Source organism: Hordeum vulgare, chromosome 3H (assembly GCF_904849725.1).
Source record: "Hordeum vulgare subsp. vulgare chromosome 3H, MorexV3_pseudomolecules_assembly, whole genome shotgun sequence".
Lineage (NCBI taxonomy): Eukaryota > Viridiplantae > Streptophyta > Magnoliopsida > Poales > Poaceae > Hordeum > Hordeum vulgare.
The window spans coordinates 582922767-582935441 of NC_058520.1; the positions used below are offsets into that span (position 1 = coordinate 582922767).

General features: G+C 41.6%; 1 protein-coding gene across 1 annotated transcript; it reads left to right on the forward strand.

Annotated features, from left to right (window-relative positions):
- Positions 1–1653: 1653 nt before the first annotated feature.
- Positions 1654–2305, forward strand: LOC123440777 (defensin SD2-like). Its single transcript, XM_045117325.1, has 2 exons — positions 1654–1788; positions 1892–2305. The coding sequence occupies exons 1-2, from the start codon at positions 1725–1727 to the stop codon at positions 2146–2148; spliced, it is 321 nt and encodes a 106-aa protein (XP_044973260.1). The 5' UTR covers positions 1654–1724; the 3' UTR covers positions 2149–2305.
- Positions 2306–12675: the final 10370 nt, after the last annotated feature.

The window sequence follows — 12675 nt, forward strand, 5'->3', positions numbered from 1 at the left end:
CAGGACGGCCAGGGGCAGGCTGCAGGATTCGCCCCACAAATAGAGCAGCAACCAACACAAGCAAAGGGCAATGACATCAAGAAAGGCAGAAGGCACCCGCTGCTAGCCGGTGGTCAAGCACCAAGGATTAGGATCGATTTGAGGATTAATCAGGTTTGTCCAAAACCAAGCAGGTTTAATTTAGGTTATTTTGTGTTGAATAATTTAATGGGCAATGAGTATATTGTATACACACATCAATTCTTAAGTTAATTAATAAATTGTTATATGTTTAATGTTCAGCCGATGCATCCTTTAGAGAAGATAGTTGGGTATCAGATATATTTCACATATTGTATGAAATATCATATAGTATTGAAAGTCAATGTGACTTAAATGGGAGTATCATATAATTATACTAATATTTTAGTTACAAGAATTTTTAAGATTTTAAGGCACCATTGTCATTTCGCACCGGCCCCCCGGGTTCGTGGAGACGGCCTGCCTGTATCCAACATTTGGATATCACACATTGACAGTATGTGTGTACCATTGCACTACTGGATGCACTTGCATTTACACATGATATAGTAGTACAAAGGATGTCCATAATGGAGAGTAACATATACTAGTACCATGTACTCCCTCCGTTCTGGTGTGTTAGGCCTATCTCCAAAATCTATTTGTTCCACTTTAGCTATGGATTAAGGCCTGTAAACATTAAATGTCATTTAATTAGCACACAACTGCATGGCTGTTCATCTCTTCGCGATGCTGCTTCTTCTTTGGTATTAATTAGCGGCGTGTTTTGCAGGGAGGAGGGAGGAGGAATTAGCGCCATATCTAAGCGCATGCATGCATGCTGTGGGCCTGGACGTCTCTTCACTTGCCATAATTAATACCAACTAAATGCTGATTGGAGGAAATGAGCAGATCACTTAGCCAATGAAAAACCACCTTGATCGTGCTGCGTTTCATAAGAGGCCTAACACACCGGAACGGAGGGAGTATATGATATTAGTATATGATTACTACTTTCGTAATGTATAGTACTTTTATAAGTTACTCCCTCCTTTCGGGTTTATAGGGCTCAAATCTGAAATCTCAACAACCAAGGTGAATTGTGAGTGGATGACACTAGTTTTAACTAGCCAATGAAATATTTTTCAGATATTTAATTTCCAAGACAATAAATGTAGCATCCTTCTTCTCATTGGACTTGCATGATGGATATAGAAAAGGATGCATGCATAGCTACTCGTCTCCTTTCTTTAAACTCTATGAATTGGCGTGGGACTCAAAGCACTTTAACTCTATTAGATTTAAAATGAGCCTAATATAATGGAAATCTGGAAATTTTGAGATGAGCCCTATAAACAAGAAAGGAGGGAGTAGTATCTAGGTTGTCTTATTAATTATTATGCATGACACAAGGTAATACAACATTTAATATGATACAGTATCATAACAGTATGATACCACATTTTCTTTTTTCTCATTTAATGGTGTGTTATATCATTAAATAAGTCTAGTTGACATCTATGATAGTGTTTATGATACTCCCATTACGACGAGCCTAATGCTTGTATATCCAACATTTGGATTCCCAAATCTATATCGATCTTAGACATTCAATGCAAGCTCGAAGGAACCACTATAAATGGCAGCCAGATCAGTTCACATCGATCACATCCCATGCCATCACAAGCAAAGCAAAGCGAAGCCTAATCGTGTTCCTGTTGGTCATGGGGTTCAACAGAGCACATTTGTTTGCTGCCTTCGCCCTCGTCCTGCTCATCTTGTCCCACAGTAAGTGCAGATACCATCCCCACACCACAAGCCCATCCTGTAGCTAGTTAAAAATATTCGTCAATTCTTCTGCTGAAAACAAAAATCTAATTCTGTCGTTTAGGTGCGGAGGCGATTCATCCCCGTCCCCGGATATGCCATTCCCCAAGCCATATTTATCAAGGCACATGCAGCAACCGCAAATGCGTGGAGGTGTGCCACAGCGAGCACTTCACCGGCGGCTACTGCTCACGCAGAGGGATTGCTACAAAAGCCCACTGTGAATGTACCGTAAAATGCGGCCATCAAAGTCCTTCACCGCCGTCGGAAGTGCCGGAGCCGCCGCCATCTGAACGGCCAGCACCAACAAAAGTCATGTAGGCGAAAAAAGTTTATGGAGCCATGGACCACTGACTGAAAGGATACTGTTTGCGTCTCCATGGAAATGTTCAATTTGTAAGGAACTACACATGCATCATTGATATGAAAATAATTTGAAGTGCCGAAGCAATACTAAGAAAAAACCTCTTGAATTATACTCCCTTCGTTTCAAAATAAGTGTGTCAACTTTATACTAGCTCTAGTATAAAGTTGTACTAAGCTTAAGACAGTTATTTTGGAACGGAGGGAGTAGTAGACTTGCCTAAGGGAGTTGTGGTCTGTTTTACCAAACAATCTCGGTTGACATGATTTCATTTTTTATATTGCGCACAGTCATGTCCTATCATATAGCCGTATCAAGCCCTTGACTTTCAACGCCTGGCTTGAGACCATCAACCACGCCGCGAACATTTCGAAGACCATTAGTGTGTGGACGTCCTGCAGAGCATGGTAATCATCCATCTTGACGAATACTTGGTCGTCCAAGTAGCGAATGCTCGGTGGCTGTTGTCCACGTTTTGCAAACGCTAGTCGGCCACATCGGTGAGAGCTTGTTGGCAATGGTCAACGTCAACGAGAACATGCTGGCCGTCATCGCCCGCGAGCCATTTCAAATTACTCCCACCGTCATAATTTAGAAGACACGGTTAAATTTACGTGCATTTGCACAATAGACAAGGTTTAGGGTGCATTGCATTTACTTCTAACAGCTAATTAATACTCCGTTGTATAACTTTTATAGACATGCGTAGTGTGAATGCTATTTTTCTGTCCATTTCACAGTCAATCAATAACCACCTAAGTTCGAGAGAATTTTCAATCATGTCTTCTTAACTGTGACGGAGATAGTAGTATTCAACATGATTGACTCCCTGCAAAATTAATTAATTGCCTACCTATTGCAGTCCTAATTAATTGTTTGCATAATTAATTAATAACAATAATGACTCAGTTTTTAAATCTTGTTTTATATTTACTAATTAGATGCACCATACGAGCCTCCATGTTAATTCACATAACCAAGATTTATTTAGCCGTTAGATATAAAAATTAATGGCTATAATATTATTCGTTATTTTTAAAAAATAAAATAACTATGTACATTAAAGGGAACATACCTACACGTACAAAAAAAAGAATTCTCAACACAACGTGCATGTTCCTTCAAAAACCAAAACTACATCATGTAAAAAAAAGAGTCCTCAACACTCACATCAAACCATCAGAAAACACCACATACATTAGAAAGAACTAGGAAAAATGCCCGTAGGTTGCAATGGATGAATTTGTGAGTCACTTTGAATCAGGGCTGTCCCTGTCGACGAACTATATCTAAAGATAAGGGTTGCACATGACAAAAAGGGTGAATCGGTTTGAGCTACAATATACTTTGGAACATGGGATATTATGTTGAGTCAATTGATCCGGGTGAACAATGCTAACTTTAGATTGTTAATTCATTCAAAAAATTAACAGTAAAACAAAAAAAAATATTACCAATAAATCTTGTGTACTCAACTTGTACACGACACAACAAACACCCTGCATACCCGGATCGTCCAGCTCGCGCGATTGCAGGGCGATCGCTTAAAGCCGTCGGGTCCAATCTCGTCCAATTCTTATTGCCACTCAAAGAGACCGCCATTAGGCAAGCCTGGAAGAGCAGTGATTGCAGCGGTGGGGCCATGTGATGCTCCTCGTCGGCAAATGGCATTGGTTCTAGGGCGGCGGCCCATGGAGCGTCCTCCTTATCCGGCGGCACGGCGGGGCTGGCGGGTTGTTGGGGGTCGGCTCGGGTGGATGACAATCCATCGGTGGATTCGTGTCGTGGCGTCCTGCCCCGTCGTGGCGCCTCTTTAGTTTGTGGAAAGTTGCAGATGGCGTGCTCCTCTTCCTTTCAGGGGGCATTTGTTCCAAGGTAAACTCTAGATCTAGGTCTCCGAATTGGATGATAACGGAGTCTGGAGCCGTTTTCTATCCTGTGGGCATTGGTTTGGAGAAGAGGTTCACTTGAGGGGCTAACAGTTTTTTTTTAGAAAAGGAGGCCAAGCCCCGGCCTCTGCATCGTGTGATGCATGCAGCCGTATATTAAAGTAAATCAAGTCTCCGAAGAGTACAAAAATTCGAAAGCAATCCAAGTGCGAAAATAAAAGATACAAGGCGAAGAACGCGCCCATGCCGGAGGAGGCTAAAAGATCTAGATGCCTAAACACCTATCCTATTAATATACGCCATCCAAACCGGTTGAAGATACCCTGTGCTACCATCTCCCAACGGACACACCCAGTAACCATAGGCTCCCTGACTGCCACAGGGGTTAGTAACGACCATGTGCGGATCAGTGCGGTAGTTCTGAAGATAACCTGCAAGAAGTGAATATCACGGAGTCTGTTAAAAACCAAATCATTTCTGCTGTTTCATAAAGCCCATAGAAGAGCACATGCTCCGACACGAATAGATTTAGCCAATTGAACATCAACTCCCTGTAACCACGTTCCAAATATCACGAGCTAACAGTTGGAGCGATGTTTCATCAAGCACATTGAAGACGGGGTGTCCCAACGGCGTGGAGCAGTGAAGTCTCGGTGTTGGATGCGGTTTGAGAGACAGCGCAGGCTGGTGGCGTTCTCTGGCGTCATGGTGACATTGACAACAGATGGGGATCGACAATCTAATAAATGTTTAATAAAGATGGTTCAATGCATCATTTTGATGCACAGGCCTGGGGCAATTCTTCTTTTCAAAAAAATCTTATGTACTAACAACAACGAGTAGGCTAACCTAGTAGAGTAACAATGGCAATAACCATAACTTAGTTCTTCTTTCACCAAAAAAAGATAACTTACTTTTCTCTGTCCGACAAGATACACGGATGCTGGAGTTCTTGTCGTCTATTTTTTGCTTTTCGAGGTTCTTGGTCCATATTTCAAGACAACTTGCGTATGTGTATAAACTGGTGGGAATCGGTTTACGGTAGCAAGGTGGGACTACTTGGTAAATATTGTTAGGACATGTACAATGGTTGATAAAATAATTTTATCTTAAATTTTACATATAATTTAGAGATTATAAAAAAGAGTGTCTATAATGGGTCATTTTATAGCCTTAACTTCTATAATTAACTATTCTTAAAAACATGATGAAACATATTGTGTTAAGAGATCACCTCTTGTCTTCTTTTAAATAAAAGAAAGCAAAGATTTTTTTTTTGAATACTCTCTCCTTCACCTCATCATTTATCCTATGTGACACTCTTAAGATAGCATCATTGTACATGCCCTTATGGCCAACAGACCAGACATTAGCTTAGTTGATTATTACTCCATTTTCAATGTTAGCTTAGTTGATTATTACTCCATTTTCAATGGGAGGCCTAAGTTTGATCCCCCGTGACAGTTATCTTTTTCTCACCTCCTCTATAAAGCCCACTCACGTGCCTGACAACCCATACGGCACAACCATCTAAGCCAGCACGTGGCCAACTAACAAAAAGAAAAACTGCTCCTACATGAGCCGCGCGGAGTAGGGAAAAGTAATAGTTGAATATCCGGACTGCGGGTTGATGTAGAAAAAACAGTGAGACTTTTTTAAATACTAATGACGGACTAAAAATATCTATTTCTTTTATTAGTATTATTAGGTATAGATATAGATATCGATAGATATGAATATAGATATGGACTAACAAAAAAGCCCGTGCGTTGCAACGGAAGAGAAAATAACATACGCTCTGAACGCAATATATTTTCACATGACATCACATTTGTGTTGCCGACGATGGCCTCAATGCTCACACAACGAAAACGCGTTTGAATGTATAATCACTCGGAATAAGATGAAATATATCTTGTTTCTCCCCACGAGATTTTCCAAAGATATGCATGTGTGGTTAACGATGTTTTCTTTCCTCTCAATTTGGTTTTAATTTAATGGATATTTATTGCAATTCGTATGATCGCCGGCAAGAGAGAAAAAAGGACCATGCACTACAAATTAAGTTTGCACCAAAAATAATATTTAAGAAGTATTCAACAGCTAAAAATAACATTCTATTTAGATTCTATACATTTTTTCAATCAAATTTCATATATAACATATTAAAATCGGAGTTACGGTTTAAAAGATATGAATAATTTTGTTTTAGATAAAATATGGATTGATTAACTGAAAAGTCAGGGTTTTTATTGTTAAAACAAAAAAAGTTTCGGCTGACTTAAATAGGGATGGTGGGTTGATTATCTGAAACATAAGGGAGTTTTTTGAAAAAAGCAAAAAAAAGGTTCAGTCGTGACTAAAAGATGGACTGCGGATTGATTATCTAATACTGTGAGGGCTTTCTACAAAATGACATAAAACGGTTCGTTGTGACTTAAAATTAGACTGCGGATTAATTACCTAAAATTATGAGGGCTTTTCTACAAAATGACAAACGACTGACGCGCTTTACTATTAGGGGAGATATAGATATATACCTACACCAGTCGTTGCCCACTTTGTGTGTAGCTAATTCGTTGAAAAGAAAAAAAATAACAGTCATATCTCCCCGTTAGCTGCAGAAAAGGGAAAGGATAGCTGAGACGTACGTGCTCCCCTGTGCCAATCGTCCTACCCTTGGTCTCTTCCTTCATGGCTTGAAAAAAAAACTGCAAACATATCTCTCTATTTGCTTTGAAAAAAGGAACACAAAGCTGATCGTGCGCCCCCTCCTAGATTCGCAATCTTATCTTATCTTATCTTACCTACTAATAAAATAAATATTGCTTCTGTCGTACGTCACTCAAATTGCCCTTAAAGTTGACTAAAATTACCTATCAATGCCACCTATAAGTCATAAAAACGTTTCAAACAGGAAAATCTCCGGACTGGGCCGGCCCATGTAGGCACCTTCTATATTACGCTCTGGGCGTTGGAAAAAGATGCAGCACATCTATTTGGGCCAGACCATGCGTGGGTGCCTGTTTTTTTTGGTTTAGTTCTTTTATTTTCTTTTCAGTTCCATTTTGTTTTTATACTTTAAATAATTTAGAATTTCAAATAAATTTTCTAAATTTTAAGAAACTGAGAATTTCTAAATAAAATATTCAAAAAAACATATTTTTTTGAGAATTCAAAAACTACTCAGGAGTTTTGAAAAATGTTTGCATATACAAAAAAAGTTTAAATTTTTAGAAAATGTCCATAAAATATATAATTCAATGATTTCAAACAAAAGTCCGTGTAAAAATCTTAAAAACAGTTTGTGCCTCTGTTTTTAGTCTCGTTTTTTATTTTAATTTTTCCGTTTCATTTTTAAATTTAAATAATTTAGAACTTTGAAAAACTTTTGCAATTTATAAAACTGAGAATTTTGAAATAAAAGTTTGAAGAAAACATAAAATGTTTGTGAATTCAAAAAATGCTCGGGGTTTTTATAAAAATATTTGCATATTCAGAAAAACGTTCATAATTTTGAGAAAAATGTTGGTGAAAACAATAAAAGTCCATGATTTTGAAAAAAAATGTGTATTATTTTTTGAGTGTAATTGAAAAAAATGTTTGCTAATTCAAAAAATGTTCTAAAATTTTAAAGACATAATATAATCAGCATCATTGGAGATTTAATTGTTTTTCTTTCACTACAACGCACGGGCCCTTTTGTTAGTCAATTCTTAAATCCCGACGTACAAATATGGTGTTATCATACCAAACATCTTGATTAAATAAGGGAAAAGCTTCCGAACAGCCGGCCGATCTTACGCATGCGTCTGCAACATGCTGCGCCATGATGAGGTTGATCACGTTTTTTATAGTTGGACTTCTGTTCACACGAGTGTACTACCTTTTCAAAATAGAAAAATTTGATTAATTGTTAAATTATGTCAGATTCGACGGCTACGGTTATAATAAAAAAAATTATGCGACAAACCCTTTGTTACGACAAAAATCTACAACCGAACCCGAGTTACCATCTTGATTCAATAAGGGAAAAGCTTCCAAACAGCCTGTCGATCTTACGATTCTGCAATGCCCCTGTGCGAATTCTGTAATTTTACGAGTTACAAAAAAGTTTTCTAGAAAATGTGAACGAAAAAACAATTCTGCAATGAAGCCTCTATTACGATTTTTTTTTGCAACAGAACCCGAGTTGCAAAATATTATGCAACAAGAGCTCTCTTGCAGAAATTTTCGGCACAAATAGGTATGTTACCATGATGGTGGACGCTGATGCCCGAGGTCAAACGACCCGCAAGCCGAACAATCTTTTAAAAAGATCTACCGGCGAACGGGTAGCTATCCTCATTTAATAAATAAGATATGGAAACTCTATTCATTCTGTCAATGGCTCCTGTGCGACGTTTTTGAGGTGAATTGAAAGAAGTGCGACGTCGTTCGTCTGAATTGCCTCAGTGCGACGTTTCTGACCGAGGAAATATCCCACACACGACATGGCCCTTAATCTGAACTGATGACCTCATTAGCTATATGGAGCTCGACCCACAACTTATCCACGTAAGCACGACCCCCACTTGTCAGTGCATCAGGTCAAACGTATCCTCGTGTCTGTCTGAATGAGTATCCCTGTCTGAACCTGTGTTGCTCCCTCCTCTTCGTTCCCGGTGGTGAGCCAGCGGCGGCAGCGGAGCTTTTGTTCTAGGTGACAGCAGCGGCGACGCTTTCGTTCTCGGCGACGTCGGCGGCTCTGGTGAGAGCACCCTCTGTTTTTCTCTGTTTTCGAGTTCGAACTCGAGGAATACACAAAAGGCCCTTGTCGCGGCGGTGGCGTTCGTGCACTTGAAAATCCACTCGGTTCATCTTCCTCCTCTCTGGTCGTGTCTGCGGCGATCACCGACGAGCCGCGGTTCCATTTTGTCCTGACATTTGGTATCAGAGTAAGGGTGAGAGGGGGAGGTCGCCGGCCATGGCGCTCGTTCCGGCTGCTTCACTCTCATTGCAGGTTTATATATCAAGTCATCCAAAGAGTCACCACTCACATCTGCAAACTTGAGACCGGGGGCTTATCCTTCTTGGCGATCACCGCCAACGCCGCGTCCTCCGGCGGCATCACCGCCTCCCAGAGACTGGCGGCATCTAGGTCGGCCTCCACCTAGATGGACCAGGTGGTGAAGTTCTCCCCTGTGAGCAAGGGAACCGACATCGCCATCGCAGTCCCCGGTCCACCAGAGTACGGCACGAGCGCCATGGCCGGCGACCTCCCCCTCTCAACCTAGCTCTGATGCCAAATGTCAGGACAAAAATGGAACCGTCACGCTCCGGCGATCACCGGAGACAACCAACAAACGCGAGAGCGACAACGCCCAGGGTTCCCCGGTGCACAAACACCTCGTCAGATCGGAGAAGGAAGAAGAACAGGGACACGACGAGGTGGTTTTTCCGGCGCTCGAACGCCCTTCCTTGAGCTCATAATCAACACACACACTCGCCAGCGAGCTACACAACAGAGATTTAGACCCGCGAGCACTTCCTTCACACAACATCCTGCTGGACAGAATCTTAGAAGAACTACTGGGAATAATTGGCTAAATAAAATGAGGTCAACATTTGTTTAGAGAGGTTTTATAGGTAGGAGAATGTCCTGGTAAAATTTGTCAATTTATGGAGCAACATAAAACATAGTTTCTTCACAATCCAGAATAATAACCAGAGACAAAGATTTGATGCTATGGTCACATGGTTGAAGGAGTGATGCTCAAATTTGTAGAAGAGGCATTGTTTGGGCATTTTGGGATGATGGCAAAGTTTCAACGCATTTAAATACTCCTAGCTAGCACTTGCTTCACAAAGCTTCCTTTGGATCAGAAACTTTGGAAATTTGCCAAGAAATATTTACTAGCTAAATTGAGTTGAATTTTGGCATGCAGCAATGATATGGATAGGAGAATGTCCTGGTAAAATTTCCGAATTTATGGAGCAACATAAAACATAGTTGTTTCACAATCCAAAACATAAAACATAATTGCTTCACAACTTTTACCAATGAAAGCACAGCCCGCGGATCGCTGACGTAGCCCTACTTCCTAATCCAGATCGTTCATTCACGGCGATCCAATGGTCCGGACAAGTGCGGGGTTTTGATGGGGTTTTGAGGGGGTTTTGATGGGGTTTTCAAACGTTAGGATTGAGCATAAGTAATTAAAAAAAATCAAAAAATACGAAACTTGTGGCAATCATCACTATATGTGACTAACTTCATAGAAAAAATAAGAAATCTGAACTATGTAGTTTTCATGAAAAAACCTTCACAAACTTGGCTATCACGAACGAGGTTGTACGGTTTTCAAACGTTAGGGTTGAGCATAAGTAATTCAAAAAAAATCAAAAAAATAGAAAACTTGTGGCAATCATCATTATATGTGACTAAATCCATATGAAAAATAAGAAATCTAGACTATGGAGTTTTTCATGAAAAAACCTTCACAAACCACAAACTTGGCTATCACGAACGAGGTTGTACGGTTTTCAAACGTTAGGGTTGAGCATAAGTAATTCAAAAAAAATCAAAAAATAGGAAACTTGTGGCAATCATCATTAGATGTGACTAACTCCATAGGAAAAATAAGAAATCTGGACTATGGAGTTTTTTATGAAAAACCTTCACAAACTTGGATATCGCGAACGAAGTTATACGGTTTTCAGACGTTAGGGTTGAGCATAAGTAATTTAAAAAAAAATCAAAAAATAGAAAACTGGTGCCAATCAATTTGAGTTGTTAGTATATGACAAAGTAAGAACATGTATACTGGTTTTCCAATATTTTTTATTTTAATTTTTATGCTCATTTCAAACTTGGTCAAACCTAAGTTTGACAAACATTTAAACAAGTTGCAAACATGAAAATGACAAACCAAGCCTGGATCCTTCTTAGTCACTCCAAAATGAAGCTTTTGTGATGTTTTTGAAAATTTGAAGTTCAACACCCAAAATCATTTGTCTTCACACATGAGTTTCAAATTATCTCCAAAGGGGGTAAATACCCCATTTCTAAAACAAGTTTTTTTGTCCATCATGTCTAAAACAGCCAAATCAATTTGAGTTGTTAGTATATGACAAAGTAAGAATATGTGCACTGGTTTTCCAATATTTTTTATTCTTTTTATTTTTTTATGCTCATTTCAAACTTGGTCAAACCAAAGTTTGACAAACATTTAAACAGACCACTCTATTCGCCGTTTTCGTTTTCGTTTACACCTGTAAATTGCTCTTCGTTTACACCCGGAACAAAAATACATGTGTATTTATTTACACAAAAAACGTGTATGTATTTAAACTGAAAACTGAAAATAGGGCAACCCCGTTGGAAACAGAGCAGTGCGCTCGGGCTGACCGGTCAATCTGACCGAGCGGTCAAACTGACCTGTGGGCGAGGGAAGTCAGCGGGCGTCACATCAATGTCCCATAAGAGTTATTTATACGGTGAGAGGTGTCATACCCTAGCTATTTTCAGATCTGCGCCGCTCTAGCTCCTCTCGCCCCTCACCGCCAGCGAACCCCACTAAAACCACGCATTCCAGCCTCGCCGCCACACGGATCATGGGGAGGCCAGGATCTTCCAGCTCGCGCGGCGGCCATTCCAGCGGCGGAAACCGGAGGCCGAAGCGACCGGCGCCTGAAACCCCGAAGTCTGAGCGCGAACGGGCGGCGCCGGTTGCTTCCGACGCTGCTCGGAAGCGCGACGCCCGAAGGTACACCAACTGGGGGCTCACGCCACCGCGTGCCTTCGCTCGGCGCGAGGTGGAGGAGTACGACCGCCAGATGGGGAAGTGGCGCGCTCCTCTGCCTCGGGCTCCTCTGCCGCCCTTGTCGTCCTTGTCGCGGGCTCCTCCGCCATTGCACCCGCGCTGCTCCTGCCGGGCTTTCTGCCGGAGGACTACGTCAACGACGGCGAGCTCGAGGACGTCATGGCCAAGGTGATGGAGCGCACCAAGGAAGAGGCCCAACAGGTCGCCGCGCGCCGACAGAGGGAAGATGAGCTCGACGAGATCCGCCTCCGCCAAGCCATTGAGGCATCCCGCGCCGATAGGTGGTGGGGCGCCTTCGACTCCAACTCCGACTGACCGGCGCCGCCGCAATGTCAGGGCCGCACCGCTGGGGCTCTGGTGAGCACCCACTTTTGGAGATGGTGAGGTAGGAGCTTAGGTGGCCGAGGTTAGGAGCTAGCCCGTGTAATCGGGGAGGGTGTCGAACTTGTAATCGTCTCCGATGAGCCCTTGTAATCGAACCTATGATGTTTTCTGTAATGGATCTATGTTTGTTCGAATTCGGTCTCTTTTCTTTTCAATGCTTGTAAATTTGCCGCTTTTTTGAATCGGAGCTCGCCGGTGTTGCCGTGCTTCGTCGCCGGAGAAGAAGAAGAGGGAGGATGCGCGCGCAGGGGATAACTGTTTGACTGTAGTAGCCGCCATCTGGGTCCCATGCCGACGTGGATAAGCTATGGGTCTCGCCCGGCTCCACCTAATCTTGATACATATTGTACTTAAGGGCCATGTCGTGCATGGGCTTTTTGTGCGCACAGAGATGTCCCAGGAGAGC

What these genes read in the sequence shown, in the direction of transcription:
- LOC123440777 (XM_045117325.1), top strand. Translation starts at nt 1,725, where the DNA reads ATGGGGTTCAACAGAGCACATTTGTTTGCTGCCTTCGCCCTCGTCCTG. An exon ending in CCTGCTCATCTTGTCCCACA is followed by an intron (nt 1,789 to 1,891) that starts GTAAGTGCAGAT and finishes TCTGTCGTTTAG; the next exon opens with GTGCGGAGGCGATTCATCCC.